At 29.4% G+C, this 15,806-nt stretch overlaps 1 protein-coding gene across 1 annotated transcript; it reads right to left on the bottom strand.

Annotated features, from left to right (window-relative positions):
• Positions 1-1,875: 1,875 nt before the first annotated feature.
• TpnC25D (Troponin C at 25D) lies at positions 1,876-10,455 on the bottom strand. Its single transcript, XM_085952756.1, has 5 exons — positions 10,408-10,455; positions 8,259-8,430; positions 4,003-4,105; positions 3,565-3,713; positions 1,876-2,126 (listed from the first exon to the last, which is right to left on the bottom strand). The coding sequence occupies exons 1-5, from the start codon at positions 10,408-10,410 to the stop codon at positions 2,098-2,100; spliced, it is 456 nt and encodes a 151-aa protein (XP_085808882.1). The 5' UTR covers positions 10,411-10,455; the 3' UTR covers positions 1,876-2,097.
• Positions 10,456-15,806: the final 5,351 nt, after the last annotated feature.

Here is a 15,806-nt window from a genome sequence, read left to right as displayed (position 1 = left end):
ACATAAATAGTATTAATAAGTCAATTCAATTCACAATGGAACTAGGGAACAGTACAATTAACTTCTTGGATTTAACAATCAATATTACAAATAACAAACATACATTTAGCATTTTTAGAAAGGATACCTTCAGTGATAACATTATTAATAACTCTTCTAGACACCATATCTCACATACATTATCAGTTTTCCATGCTTTTATACATCGTTTATTAATGGTTCCTATGTCCGAAAATAGTTTTGCTTTGGAGTTAAAGACGATTAAACAAATCGCTTTTAATAACGGTTATGACTCACGTTTGATTGATCGCATTCTGGCTAATAGATCTAAAAAAATAGCTTTATTAAATGTGACTTCTGGCTTAGTGATAGATGAAGCCAGTGTTAAAAAACGCTGGGTTAAATTATGTTTTCTAGGAAGAGTGTCTGAGAATATTTCAAGAAAAATAGATAAAAAACTTTTCAATGTAACATTTTACAACACACAAAATTTAAATTCAATACCGGTGAATACTAAAGATAGATTAGATAAACTTAACCAAAGTGGAATTTATCTATTAAGTTGTGACTCTTGTGATGCCAGATATGTTGGACAAACGGGACGTTCTTTTAATACTAGCATCAAAGAACATTTAGCCTGTGCCAAAAATGGTAATGCATCTTCAGCTTTTGGAAATCATTTAAGTTTAAATAATCACTCTTTTAATATCAGTAAAAATTTTAAAATCCTGCATTTGAATGAGAAATCTATAAAATTTGATACACAGGAAATCCTAAAAATTATAGGTATAAATTTTTGCCCAATTCTAATTTGTTAAATGATCAATTATATTTTGTGTCTTCTCCATTATTATACCCTATTTAATATTTGGGATTGTCATAACATAACTTTATATATTGTACATTATTTATTATTTTAATTTTTATTTAATTTTGACTCATATTTTGGTTGTATTTGTTTTTTATTCGATCTCACTTCAATTGATAATATTGTTTTATTTTATTTTTTATAAATTTTTTATTGTAAATTTTGACTAATCATAATTATTTGTTGATATTAATGTTATTGTAAGTGTAGATTGTTTCATATTTTGTGCTTTGTTAATATTTTAAATAATTTGTTTAATGCCCCTGACGTAGTATGAAATATTAATGTCCAACCTCATTAGTTTTAAATTAGTCTGTTATTGGGAAGGTATTATTGGACGGATAATTATTATGTACCTATTGTTATATTATTTCTATCGCTTTGAATTTTGTTTGATAAATATTGTTTAAAAAACATGTATTCAGTTGAAAATGTCCCACTGAGGTGGACGAAACCGGTCCTAATATATAATTAAAGTGGAATAAGTACTATAAAAAAAATGCGTTTTATTAAATAAAAACAACAATGTCTTTGAAAATTGAAATGGACAGGATACATGGCTCGAAAAAGATACAATCATACAATAATACCCAAAAACGTCTGGAAGACTTGCATACTGCGGGATAGACGAGAGCAGGACTTGTGGTGGAGGGGAGCGGACCGGAATATATCTTCGGTTCGTAAAACTCCTTGAGACTCTTGCTCCGTTTCGTTAAAAATGTATAAATTGGGTTCTAATTCGTCAATCATTATTAAGAAAATGTTCAATTCATTTACATTACCTAATTATTAACGTTTAATATGAAACACATGGAATTTTATCGAGCGCTCCAGGAATTAAAATTTTCCATTTCAAGCGCTGGATGAGATAGTTAAAATACGTGTCAAAGGAATGCACAGGACCGAGTGGAATATAAATAGGCTTGAAGAGGCCATTATACAACAGTGAACTGTATTGGTCCAGACTTTTAACGATGATTGTGGTTATTGATAAAGAAAAGTCTTCGTTATAACAAAAATATTTTTATTTTATACAGATTGACAAAATGCGGAGTTTAAAAAATTTGGTGGTCATTTATATAAAAAATAATGAAAAAACATAAATTTAACAAATACAATATAAGTCTAAAATACAAACTAATAACGAATATTTATTATTAATTCCTTAAAAGCAAGTACTTATTTGAAATGATAGAGATTTAGAATAATAAATTAGGTATCTTGTTGGTTTAGTCTCCAGTCATCATCTCCATGAACTCTGTTAAAAAAAGAGAATAAATTTATTAATATTAAAGAATTAAAGTATCTACATATAATATGTGTTACAATCTTATCGTTCAATAAATACAATCAGTAGGTAGCGTAAGTGGCTACATATCTATAAATGTTAATAATAAAGATTAATAATACGAGTAATACCGAATTTCGATTTGACATAAATAAAAAGAATTTCAAATTAAACACATTTTTATTTTCTAGGAAAATCGTTCTCTTTTTAAATTAAATATAAAGTACATCAAACCTATGCACCATTCAAAAATCTTTTTAACATATTAAACTATATTTTAAATATACAAATAATATGTAACGATAAGATAAAAACTTTTAACGAATGGATTTTTTTTAATATAAAAAAAATATTTATTTATTTTTATAATGTTTTGAGATAGGTATGTATTGATTAATTAATTACTTTAAAATGTAAACTATCAATAAACGGTAATACGTTGCTTCTTACGTATTCTGTTGATAAATCTTCCTAGTATCACTAGGAAAGTGCTATATACTAAAGTATTATACCAAGGCTGGTTCGGATTAGTCGAGTAGTTTAGGCGAGTCTCGAATGATTTAGTTACCACTAAATGATTTAGTACCTAACAAAAAAGTGTTCTAATACAGTACATAAGTGAATGACGTGTCAAAATGAATAAAGCACAACGTAACAAAGCAAAAATATATAAGTTAATAATTTCATTTGTAATGGCTATATCAGAAGAATTGGAGGAAGAAATTCTACGACAACTAATTAACTTGACTAAAGATTATGTATTCAAACTTGTTTCGTGGCTTGTTTGGTATTTGGTGAGAGGTGGTGGGAGCCATTACTCGACCGACAAATTAGAACAAAATGGATTGACTCGACTAAATTTGTCTGTTTATACGCGTTTAGTTACTAAATTATTACTCTTCACTCGACTGAACTACTTATCCGAACCGGCCTTAGTCATTTACATTTATGCATATAATATGAAAACTTGAATAGTAACGAAACTAACAAGTCGTGAGAAAGAGTAAATTATATAAAGCACAGAAATTACTTTAATTGAATATTGAATGGAAATCTATAAAGACCTAAGAGGTGACGTTGTCACATTGAAAGAAAGAATTAATACGGATGTGCCTCACTGGAATAATATAAGAATCGATACTTAGAATTGGTAATCAAATGACAAATTAAAATTCAAATGCGAGACTGTTTATGGTCCTCCCTTTAAAAAGCATTCATATTTTGTACCGATACTGATATTGTATCAAAATATCAGTAACTAAGTACATAATATAATTTTATATTGAATGGTACTAATAAAAGGTTTTGGGAGTACATTTTTTTGATAACAACACATTGCTATTTTTTTCGATATTATAACCATAATTGGGCCACTTATGTATATAAAAGTAGGTGTATTGAAACTAACCGTCGAAGTCCACAGTTCCTGAACCGTCAGTATCAATTTCAGCAATGATACCATCCAAATCTGTGCTTGAAAGCTTGTCGTCAAGGGCTCCAAGGATCTCCTTCAAGGTAGAGGTGGTGATGTAACCGTTTCCTTCACGATCGTACAACCTGGAAGAGTATCCAAACATTATTAACTGAATAAAAAAATAATTAAAGAGCCATAGAGCCAAAAAGAGAATATTATTTTGTATCTTAAAATATGATTTACAATAACACGGATATTTAAAAATGGTTTTATAATTTGTACATAATTATTATTGCATAACATTGCCACAGATTACGTGATCCTTACAAAAATACTCCTCTCTTGTATACTACAATTATATGTTTAATGGACGTGACAATTCTTTAAACAAATTGCAAAACGTCTAAATATGTGCATGGTATTTGTTATTACCTGAAGGCTTCCTTCAACTCCTGCTGCATAGCTTCAGCATCTTCTTCTTCAAGGAAGTGAGCGGCAATGTTGCAGAATCCATCGAAGTTGACCTTTCCGGTGTCTGTAAAGAAATTAAATATTTTTATCAATTAATTTACAGCATCAATTAATTTAATGCGATCGCTGTTTGGGTACACTCGAGGTGTTCAAGAGACAGAATGAAAATTTCTTCATACTGAAGGATTCTGAAAGTATCAGGTATTAATTAAAAATGTAAATTAATATGGTAGATAATATTTTTATGTAGGTTTTTATTTATTTATATATATATATATATATATATTGTATAATGTTTTTGATATTGTAATGTCTATATAATGGGTACATATTTCAATAAACTAATGTTCTTAGTATTTTCATCGTAGGGTTAAAGTAAAAAAGTAAATATTATGCTATCTTTACAGGCAGTATGTACAATATTAATTATGATGATGTCATTACATAGTCATACTATATTATGTTTACTATTTACAGAAAAAATAACATAATATTATAGTATATTATACAATACTTATTTACTTGAGACTTACTTGATGGGTTTGTCCATCTGGTTTATCTTGGGTATTCTAATTATAATTTTGTATTATTAATCTGACGATATAATATATTTTCCCGAAACTGTTGACTCGGTCAAATTAGGATTTTTTTTTGTTAAATCATTATATTAAGGCATTTCAGTTTAGAGGATTTAAAAAAAATATTGGAAATAATATACTGAATCACCAACAGGCTACTGATTTCAAAAGCGAAACTATAATAGGTACCTATTACCAGGTGTTTTAAAATGTATTTGAGAGAATAACCATCAATCAATATACCTAATAATACTTGTATGAAACTGTAGTTTATTTAATTTATACTATAAATACATATATTATACTGTAATATTACGTAGTTAATATTATAGATTAAATAAAAACCCTGATGGACTGCACTGTAAATACATAATATTGATGACCGGATATACTATGGTCCGTCACCGCTGCGACGTCTCCAGAGATAGATATAATCGACGCCACTCGACGCGTGACGCGTGCCGTCGCGGCGCTCCTTTCCACGCAATAATATTCGTCCCACTTCCAAGCTGACTAAAATAACGCCGAGTATATTTTCGGTTACTGACGATATTGACATCGTTTGCGAGATTTTCAAACCCTAATAATAATACACAGTCTTGTAGCCGTTGCGATGTTTTTTATAAAAGCTCTGCTCGTTGGCCTTGCGTTTTATTGCCGATTTTTCTGAAATATGCGGTTGAGGTATATTTTTTACGGCTTTTAAAAATAATACGAAGATTATTATATGAGTTTTCGAAAGTATCATTTATATAATCAATCATTGGAATATATCCAAATTTTCATTAAAGGCATTGTCATGTTTGTTCTGTAACAGCTTTTTCCGCTTTCTGTGATAGATTTCGATATTAAAACATAATATATATCTATACTACATATTATATCTACTTGTTTATTTCAATTTGTTATTTTTTTAAGTTTTAAGTTTTATAACTAAAAAAAATACAAGACAAAATATTAGTTTATGGACTATATTCTCCGTGGTCGGTTTCCAGATATAGATGTAAATAAAACATGGACCTCGCAGATTTACTTTTCGAGACAATTGACTGAAGTGTGTATCGGTAGTATCTTAATATCTGCATATCTGGATATTTAAGCTCAATAATACATACTATGAATACAATGGAGTATTAAAAAAATAATCAATAATTATATTTGGCAGTTCTTGTAGTAAAAACATTATTAAGTACATACACTCAAATGGATCATTTGACAATGTACATTTGAGTGGATGAAACGGGTGTGTTCAAACAAGTTCTAATCCCATAGACACGATGGAATTTATAAAGTTGGTTTTTTTATCATTATGTATATTGAACATACATGTCACATGTATGCACGAAAAAGTACGACACCCGACGGTACTTGAACCTGTAAGGGTTTGCGCTAATGTGCTTTACCAATTAAGGTACGGGCATCCTACTTAATTAGAACGAATTTAACTAACAGTTCTTAGATGAAATGTTTATCAAATTGCGTTAATATGAATAATGTAAATACTCTAATATAAAATGATAGTATAATAATTATGAGAAGTATTAAAAATGATTACAGATAATTGTACGTTTGAGACTACTAACGGAATTACATCAATCATAATAATAATCAATTATTGTATGTTTGTGATAAATGTTCTCGAGTTGCATTTGGTACAGTTTACTTTTAGAGAGAACACAGTAATAATTAAAAAAGTGATTCTGAAATCCGTCGACAGAGGAATGCAGATGATTCGGGTTAACTAAATTTTAAGCTTGTTGTTTACACAATATTCGATGTAATATTATTTCATCAAAGCATTAGTGAATCTTATAAAATAGTGTAAACATTACTTAACATTCTGGCCAAATTTCCAAGCGATTCATTCGCAAATATAAGAGTTATCAATGAGAAATTCCATTGCAAAAATCGTTCGGGAGTTTTATTAAGTCTTGGCATAGTTTTACATTTATTAATATCGTTTGTATAAACATTAAAGAGCACGTGTTAACACAAAAATAAGACCAGTCAATGAGTTGAGGATTATAATAGCTTTATCTATTATAAATTATAATGAAACTGTGTTTTTCGAAATTAAAATAATCAGAGATTAAATGCTGACATAAATGATTAAGAAATATCGTATATTGTGTGAAACTCAATTAAACTCTTTTGAAAATACGTAATAATTTGTCAATTGGAATGTTGACATCGGAAATGCCTCAGAGACTCATACCCATTAAAGAAATTCTATATGAAATCTTAGACAAAGTGGGATTCGATGACACATCTATCGCTTGCTGAGCGAGTGCTTTAACAAATTAAGCTACCGACTCATGTGGCCTTTTCGCAGATAAGTCCTAATAAATTATATATTCGTGAGGTTACTGCCAAAAGTTGATAGGTAAGTCTCAAAATCACGTTATGGAGTAATTACAATTTGAAGGTTGACGTGCCCTCTAAAATCAGTCATAATGCTAATTTATTTTTACTTTACATGCATGTTTTACATATCGGATGACCTTGATTTTTTTTCTATCATACATATTTATATATAGATACATACTCCGTTGTTAACTATAAATACCTAAATTACCGACATACCAACTTTTGGCATCAATCCCACGATATTCCGTTGACATATGGCTACCATAATTGTAATTTGAATCATTATTATTAACCAAAATTGATTCATAGATCGTGTCAGGATCGCTACACTTTTTAAATATCTTTGAATTTATATACATATATATTTATTCAAAACTGAATATATTAAACAACATCTAAGAATGTAGCCTTCTTTATTGAAACTACATAAACTTTGTATTTAATGAATGTGATTCTTTTGTATATTAATATTAAAATCAGTTATGCGATATAAAAAAGTTGTGCATGTTTAATTTTTTTTTATTTGGAATGATTCGTCATATTCTATTAGTTGGTGAAGTCAATTTAGTAGGTATATAATATGTATGAGTTTTCAAAACCAAAAATATATATATATATATATCTATTAATTACCCAACGAGCTACATTATTGTGACCTAACGCTAAAGTGTTAACATATTTTTATTGCATTTAAGCGACACCAAATGATTCCGTTTATGGTTTATGTTATTTAGGATGTAAGTATTCAAGACTGAACTAGAATAACAGACGGAGTAATGTGTGAAGTTTATATTAATTATACTGTTTGATAACGATTCCATATTGATTTTAGTATTGTTGAACTTTGAATTTAAAAGGACAAATAAATTTAATTATTTATTAATCTTAGTAATTTTTTTCATTTTTACTTTTGATGTAAGTATTAAAAAACTCAATCTGTAGAACAGACTATTTCTTTAACTACTTAGGTTTTCACCAAAAGCGCTTTCCTTAAAGCTTATAAAGCCTTAGTTTTTTTCAAAAAGTATAAAAATCTTCAAACGATGCGTATAAAAAATCGTGCGAATATAACTTACTATATTTGATATTATAATCAATGGTAGTTTATCACATAATATGCAACATTTACTTAAAGAGTCCTCCAAACTTGTCAGCACGTCTGACCGATACTGGATTTCACTATATGTAGTAGGTACCTACATTTTTTTAAATACTACCCCATTATCTGATGGTTAAATACCATTATATTGTACAATTAAAAATCGTGCTTACTTTCTGGGTCGTTCTCATCAATGAGCGCCTGCAGCTCGCTGTCATCGAACAGCTGTCCCATGGTGTTCAGGATGGTGGAGATCTTCAACACTTCAATGTAACCAGACTTGGTGGTGTCAAACATCTGGAAAGCCTTGCGCATGATGGCCATCTTCTGTTCATCATCGGAGTCCTGTAATAAATAACATAGGCGATATTGTTATCATCAAAATATATTACACCTACATACCTACTCGTGTACATTTTCAACATTGACTTATACACGGACACAGTATTACATTTAAAAAAAATTAAATTTTCCAGTGTACAAGTTTTCACACATCGACGTGTATTTATAAAATGCATTTTTATTGTAGTGTGGGCAGAATTAATTATGATATATTTAAGTAGGCACATTAGCAGAATAGGATAACAATGATATAAAAATATTAACACCGATTATTAGCAATATCCATTATTGAAAATTAAGTAAAGGTATTTTTTAAAACACAATCAATATATTGATTTGATGCCAGATTTATATGAAAAAGTTCGTACACGAAGGCGTTTTTATTTTTCAGATAATGTGTGTAATAATATGCAATGCCTTTCCACCAAGAATTGACAGTCAATACCATTAAAGAAAAAATACTGTGTACAAGTAATAAGTCAATGTTATTCAACACATATTTTAGTTCTCATTGGTGATCAAAACCTTGTTTTAATTTAGTCATGCGAATTGATTTAATTAGGTTGGATTGATACAAGTATTCAAAATGCTGTTATATACCTAATACTATTTCACCGAACACATAAATTATAAAATATTACATAAGTATTTATGTTAAATGTTATTCAACCACAAAAAACAGTAATGACCGTATTTAAATTAATTTCTGAGCTTCATTATGCATCAATAGACATTTATGATTACTGTTTTATTAAAAACAAACATAGCCGGGAGGTATCTACTTATAAACTGAATATAGAATATAAAAATTCAATTTCCGTAAGTTAAAAAAATATTTAAATTCAATTAAAGAACACAGTTTATTTGTTGATTCGTTTCCCTTTTAAAACCGCCGTAATGAGTTAGGTACAATACCATTATTAATACAAAAGTATATCAATATGTGGTACGGTTTTATTCTTTTATTTGTATTTTGAATGAATAGAAATTTTCTCACTTCATATTATTATCTATTCGTACGACAAGTATAAAACTATGTTATGTATACCACTTATGTAAGCAATATTGATATATTTCTTGAAACTAAACTGAACTGCACTTTACAGCTACAGTACATATTCACTTAACCGGTTAAGTGCCCAACGCGTCTTTGGACGCCCTAATTACACCAATTCTTATGTTAATTACTATCAATTAACTAATTGCGGCATAGAAAGGATTAAATGAGGACTGGTTTCGTCCGCATTATTTGATATTGTTAATGAATTGTTAAAGAATTTACGCATCTATTTATACAGAAAATAATTTGCTTAATGATATAAAATAAATCGTTAAATAAGACATCAAAACTAACTACATGAATTTATTTAAAATCATTCCTTAGGTTCATGCAATACATATTCTTACAGCTACATATTATTATGAAATAACGTCGTTTAAAATATCAATATTTACTTATAGATAATATTTGTATCATCACCTAAAGATAATATTTGGAGAATTAATACAATCGACCGAGGGTATTTAATAAAATTTAAACTCTAGTTGATTTAAATTTCGTGCTTTTAGATTTGAATAGTTTTTTGCAATCATGGTTTCACCTTTCGGTATCTTCATGCACTATGCACAACGGCGAAACACGGGTCGCAAAAAATGATCCAAATGGAAAAGTACACAATTTAAATCAAATATAATTTCATAGTATTTGCCTGTATTGATTAACTGTATTTTTTGTATTTTTAGTGAAGTTACACATTAAAATATATGAAACCGGTTCTGATCTCCATTAAATAATGTGGATAAACTAATAAGTATATTATATTATATTGTTTTTTTTTAATTATATTATCATTCGATGCTTCAATATTTCGCATACCACTGTAAACAATCCCAAATCATTTTATAAAATAACTCTTTTTTATCACAATTAGTTTAAAAAAAAATTGTGTCAATTATATCGCAGGATTTTCGATTCCTCACCATGTTTGTGAAGGATGAGTAGTCACGGCACTGAGTAATACAGACACTGGAGGGCCGCAAAGCTAAGTGGACCTTTATATGAGACGCCTCCGTTCCTACTAAAGCTCGGAGTTTTAATAAGAGGAGCTTTTTATTATTTAAAGTTCTTGAACACTATTTTAATGCAAAAATTACTATTAATCATGCTGAATTCAATAATACGATATATTTTATATTACATTTATGTACCTATATAGTTAATGTAAATAAATATTTGTATTTTTAACAAGAATTATCTATTAACCATTCTCTAATCTCTATAAATTTGAGCGATAGTATATAAGAGTATATTTACATAATATTAAGGCAAGTGTAATGTGTTATAACTTATTGTTTCTAATTTCATGTCAAATAATTCCATCATGTATTTACAACCTATTTTACTTTCCCTTAATTGAAAAAATAACTGTCAATAATATCCTCATTAATCGTACCATATCTCACTATGCTAGACATTAACACTAACCTAGACCAGGAAGAAATAATATTATTATTAAGTATAATAGATTTCATATAACTGTTTTTAATAGGTTGGTAGTAAGGATTGCAATCCTAGACAGAATTCATTTTGAATTGTGGCATTTTAGAATTGACGAGAAGATATAAAATTTTTTGCCTACATGTTTGTTGTATTTGTATTTACATTTAGAGATATATTTTTTATCGTAATTGTATTGTAATGGATGAAGTTTTATCTTTTTCTAAAATAAAATGAAATGTACAGGTACCGTATTCACGAGAAAATAACTATGTACATACTTCCTCAACCTTTAGTGTAAGTTATATAACAATACCCAATATAGTGATGTAATAATGTCTAATTAAATATTTGTTTTATTCAACGAACAATTTACAAGATTTGAGTATGTAATAAAATTCTATATATTTAAAATACATCATTAGAAAACACCTCACATAATATATACCTACTTAAAAAAAATTAAAAAAATACTACACCCGATGCGACTTGAACCTGTAACCACTGAATTCGCACTAAGGTAAAGCACGTAGGTGCGAATTCAGTGGTGACAGGTACAGTCTCGTCGAGCGTCGTATTTTTTCAAAAAAAAAAATCTAGTGGGTAAATATATTTATCTATTTTTTGTTTGTTTGGATGTTTTAATTAACAGATTTTTACGAGAAATTGATGTAAGCCACTTGCTCAACCGATAAAGACGAATTACTGAATTTGATAAAATTTTGTGTATTCTTGACGTTATATAGGTGCTTTTGATTCATAATTCATATTAATACTTTTTTAACCAAACAAAGTATATAAATTCAATCTAGAAATGCAGGGATTCCAGTATCTTTAATTCGTACTATTTAGTATCTACAATTTAATATTTTTTTTATGTGTCAAAGACGAATAACTGAATTTGGTAAAATGTTGTATTCTCGAAGTTATATAGGTGTTTTTGATTCATAATTCATATTAATACTTTTTTAAACCGAACAGAGTATATAAATTCAATCCAGAACTCCATGGATTCCAATATCTTTAATTCGTACAATTTAGTGTCAAAGACGTCAAAATATGAAAAGACGAATTGCTGAATTTAATAAAATGTTTTATCCTTTTAGATGCCATCGCGAACAAATATCGCGTGCCCAAGTCCACAAATAATACAGAATCTGAAATTATAATGGCTTAGTAAGAGGTGCCTTGAACGCCTCGCTTCGCCAGAGAATTGTGTGAAACGGGCTGTATTCGACGGAAATGTAGCCAAAGACTAGAGCGTGAGGGCGGGCGAGGTGAAGGAGAAGACATATGCAGGATCTATCTGTCAAAATTATTATTACGAATATGTTTTAAAGCAAAAATCGGTAACACTCTAATAACCACATTACACCGAAATATCTGATTCTACTTGCCGTGCGACGATCACATAATTGAGAATTTCGGTTTATATGGCCAAATCTCAAACTGCCAATAATCTAACTTGTAAATACTATCTTTATTTTTAATATTTATAAGTCCTCAATATATGTCATCGTCATCGATCCACTGTTGATTGAGGGCCTCCCCCAACTCCAATCCCTCTTCTCGTTTCCTAGTACTATGTTACCACGTATAACCACTGAACCGAGGTTGTCTATTCGGCAGGTTTTAGCGCGTCTCTATATTCGTTTAATGTACCTTTAGGTACCTTTACATGTCCAGTCCATTGCCACTTTATCTGCCAAACGACCTCTATCACATCGCATACTCTTGTATGTTTCATTATCCATTGCTTTCTTTTGTGTTCTTTCCGCGTTATGGCCAACATACACCTTTCCAAGCCATATTGCGCCGGTCGTAACTTTTAGATATCTATTACATTGTGAGTCCGTGTTTCACATGCATACGTTTATATATTATGCATGTATATTTATTTGCAAAATAATTCAATTATTGTAAGAAATGAGAACATAATAATTATACAAAAACATACCAATGGTCTATCATTATTGTGCCTTAACGATTAAATAATAAATAATTTATAATAATATCTAGTATAGAATATCTTTTATGGGAATAGTAAGAACATATAAACAAAAGGTTCAGGGTAGTAGGTAAACATACTAGCCTTAGATGTAAATTGTAGATAACTTTCTGCAGAATATAAACTATATTACAGTTAACATGACTGCGACTTTTCACTTAGATTTTGGTCTCCTGACAAATTGTATACATACCTACTTGCAGTCATCCCATCATAGACCCCTTATATTTTTCACGGATTCGATAAGGCCAGACCTAATTATTGTCTAAAATGGTTCAGTTGACAAATATTGGCTTGAATCGTCGCAATATGTTACACTACGAAGTTTTCTGAAATCGTCGCCATGTTTGTCAAATTGATATCTCGCATTTTCTTTTCTAGAACGTGGTCTTTTGTGTAATATGTCTACAATCAGAAAATTATTCATAAATATATACAATCATATTTGAAGGTATCTAAATCTTAAAATAGTCGCTCTAACTAATCATTTTTTCGAAATTAAAGTTTAGCTCGATTTGATTGGACACTGCGTCTTATTAAATTTAACGATTTGATTCATTGTCATAATAATATCAAATGTAAAAAAATAATCATTTATTTTTCTCAGACATAATTAGTGAGAGTGTATCTTGCGACTTTATACCGAGCATGAAATTTAATAAAACATTGTGATAATTTACATAGCGTTGGTATCTAAAAAGATTAAAAACAAAAATAAATATTTTCTATCCAAATATAAACCTTTTCTTTTAAACCATTATGAAAAGTTTATCTTTGAATTTAAAAAAATAATTACATCTTTTTGTTTTCAATATTTTAAGTACACATATTGTATTAATTAAATAAAACACTTTAAAATGTGATGTTTGTTGGAAAAGTGTATTAAATTATATCTTTCATGCTCTGTCGGTATTGACACTGTACTGACACTGTATTGACAATAATAATGTGTCTTCCCAAATTTATTACAAGGACATTATATTAATCTGCCACTGTATGTTTTTAATGACTTATAAAAATGGTAGGATTGTTTAAATTAAAAAAAAAAATCAATTTTCATTATTCGTTGATGTTGTCGATAGGTACATCTATACGTAATTTATGTAGGCTTTTCTTGAATGAAAATGTGAATGAATATATTATATTTAATATAACTATCATAAAAATATGTATCATGGGAAAATACAGAACGAAAAATATCTCAATTTTTACTATATTGTTATTTATTATTGAAATAAAAGGTATAAAGTTGTACACATTGTCATAGAGTGCTATAACCACGGACATCTTATGCCGCATAAATAATACGTTTTATCAGGAGCGCCGCATCCTTACGTGTAATGTGTGCGGTATACATCGGCGGCCTTACTAGGGGGGCGGCGGCAGCTGATATTTGAAATTGTCTCCCTTTGGTGTTATTTCATCATGTTAATTGATGACAGGTAAGTTTTTATCTAAATAAAAGTTTGCATATATAAGTGAATGCATAGTCATAAATATTGTTATATTTTTAAGACAAGCCTTTATTATAATTATCCGTTAACCATCTCATCCTTATGTAATATGTTGTATTATACGCAGATGTTATTATCATTTCGGTGTATACCTACTATAATTGTTGTGACACATTTCCTAAAAACACCGTTTCATAAAGAAACGGAGATATATTAAGAATTCCGAATGAGATATGCGCTTTGTGTGCCGTGTAATATGTTTTTATTTAATTTTTAGTACACTATTTTATCTTATGGTGGCATATTTTTTCGCTATACTCTCGCTGCAGCCCTGGATTCTTCATTTCAAACGACGACTTTTATTTATATATTTTTATGTAATTAATATATTATTATTTTATATAATCATATACTGTTAATTTATCTGTCCGATCTGGTCGTCAAAAAGGCCAATAATATTACTTTAAATATATATATATGACCTCATAATTTAAACATGAAAATCTCTTCACTTCGATTGTTTGGCAGTTTTATATTATCGTTTCATTTATAGTATGTTTTTCATTTTTGTTCTCCGTGCTTTTCTATCCCATGAGTACTATTAACTGAAAGTCATGTAGAATCATTCAAAGGACACTTGGTTGCACGGCGACCTTACTCTTGCTTCTGAGACATTTCCAGGAATAAACAACTAGTGATGCATCGTTTCGATAGGGTTGATTAAGACCGAGTATGATGCAGGACGGCTTGGTTTGAAGGTGTCAACAAGCGGTGTCAAAATCATGTTATGTACTATGGAGTAATCGCAGTTTGAATGATTGAAATGCCCTCTGAAATCAGGCATAATGTTAATTTATTTATGCTTTATATGCATCGGATGACCTTGATTTTTTTTCTAGCATACATATTTATATATAAACACAATATAATCCGTAGTTAACTCTAAATACATAAATTTTCGACTAACCAACTTTTAGCAGCAACCCCACGAATATAGTACAACTTTTCTATCAAGTTTACATTGTTCAGACTAAGCTCCCAGATATACCCCAAATTCATCACGTGGGGTCTTATGATATTATAATATTGATACTATACTACGATGGTATTAACTAAAAAGCAGTCGATATCCATTTGTAGATGCGACAAGTCACAATAAGTCGTAGGTGAGGACCCGTAGATATAGATGCAGCCCAGTGTTCATCACTGGATTGAAAGTGTTTGGTTACAGGTACGCACCCCAAAAAGTGCGGGGGTCCGCGGGACTTTAAAGAGCTTTAGATACATTGAATCTAATAACGTGACCGGTCTGAGTCTTCGCGCCCTCGAGACATTGTCTATATTGTACTTAAATTATCCGCAGAGTTCAGCAATAATACAGATGCACCTTTTTAACCGGTCCAAATATTCTTCGGATTTG

Source organism: Rhyacophila brunnea, unplaced genomic scaffold, assembly GCF_057557595.1.
Source record: "Rhyacophila brunnea isolate RB1 unplaced genomic scaffold, BYU_Rbru_1.0 scaffold_3, whole genome shotgun sequence".
NCBI classification, from domain to species: domain Eukaryota; kingdom Metazoa; phylum Arthropoda; class Insecta; order Trichoptera; family Rhyacophilidae; genus Rhyacophila; species Rhyacophila brunnea.
Note: the sequence above shows the minus strand (reverse complement) of the source record. Positions and strands in the feature narration are given on the sequence as shown.

Bases quoted from the DNA above. Each gene is read 5' to 3' on its own strand.
- TpnC25D (XM_085952756.1), bottom strand. The intron at 4,106-8,258 runs GTAAGCACGATT...ATTTCTTTACAG, and splicing joins TGATGAGAACGACCCAGAAA to ACACCGGAAAGGTCAACTTC. The intron at 2,127-3,564 runs GTTAGTTTCAAT...TTTTTTTAACAG, and splicing joins AGGAACTGTGGACTTCGACG to AGTTCATGGAGATGATGACT.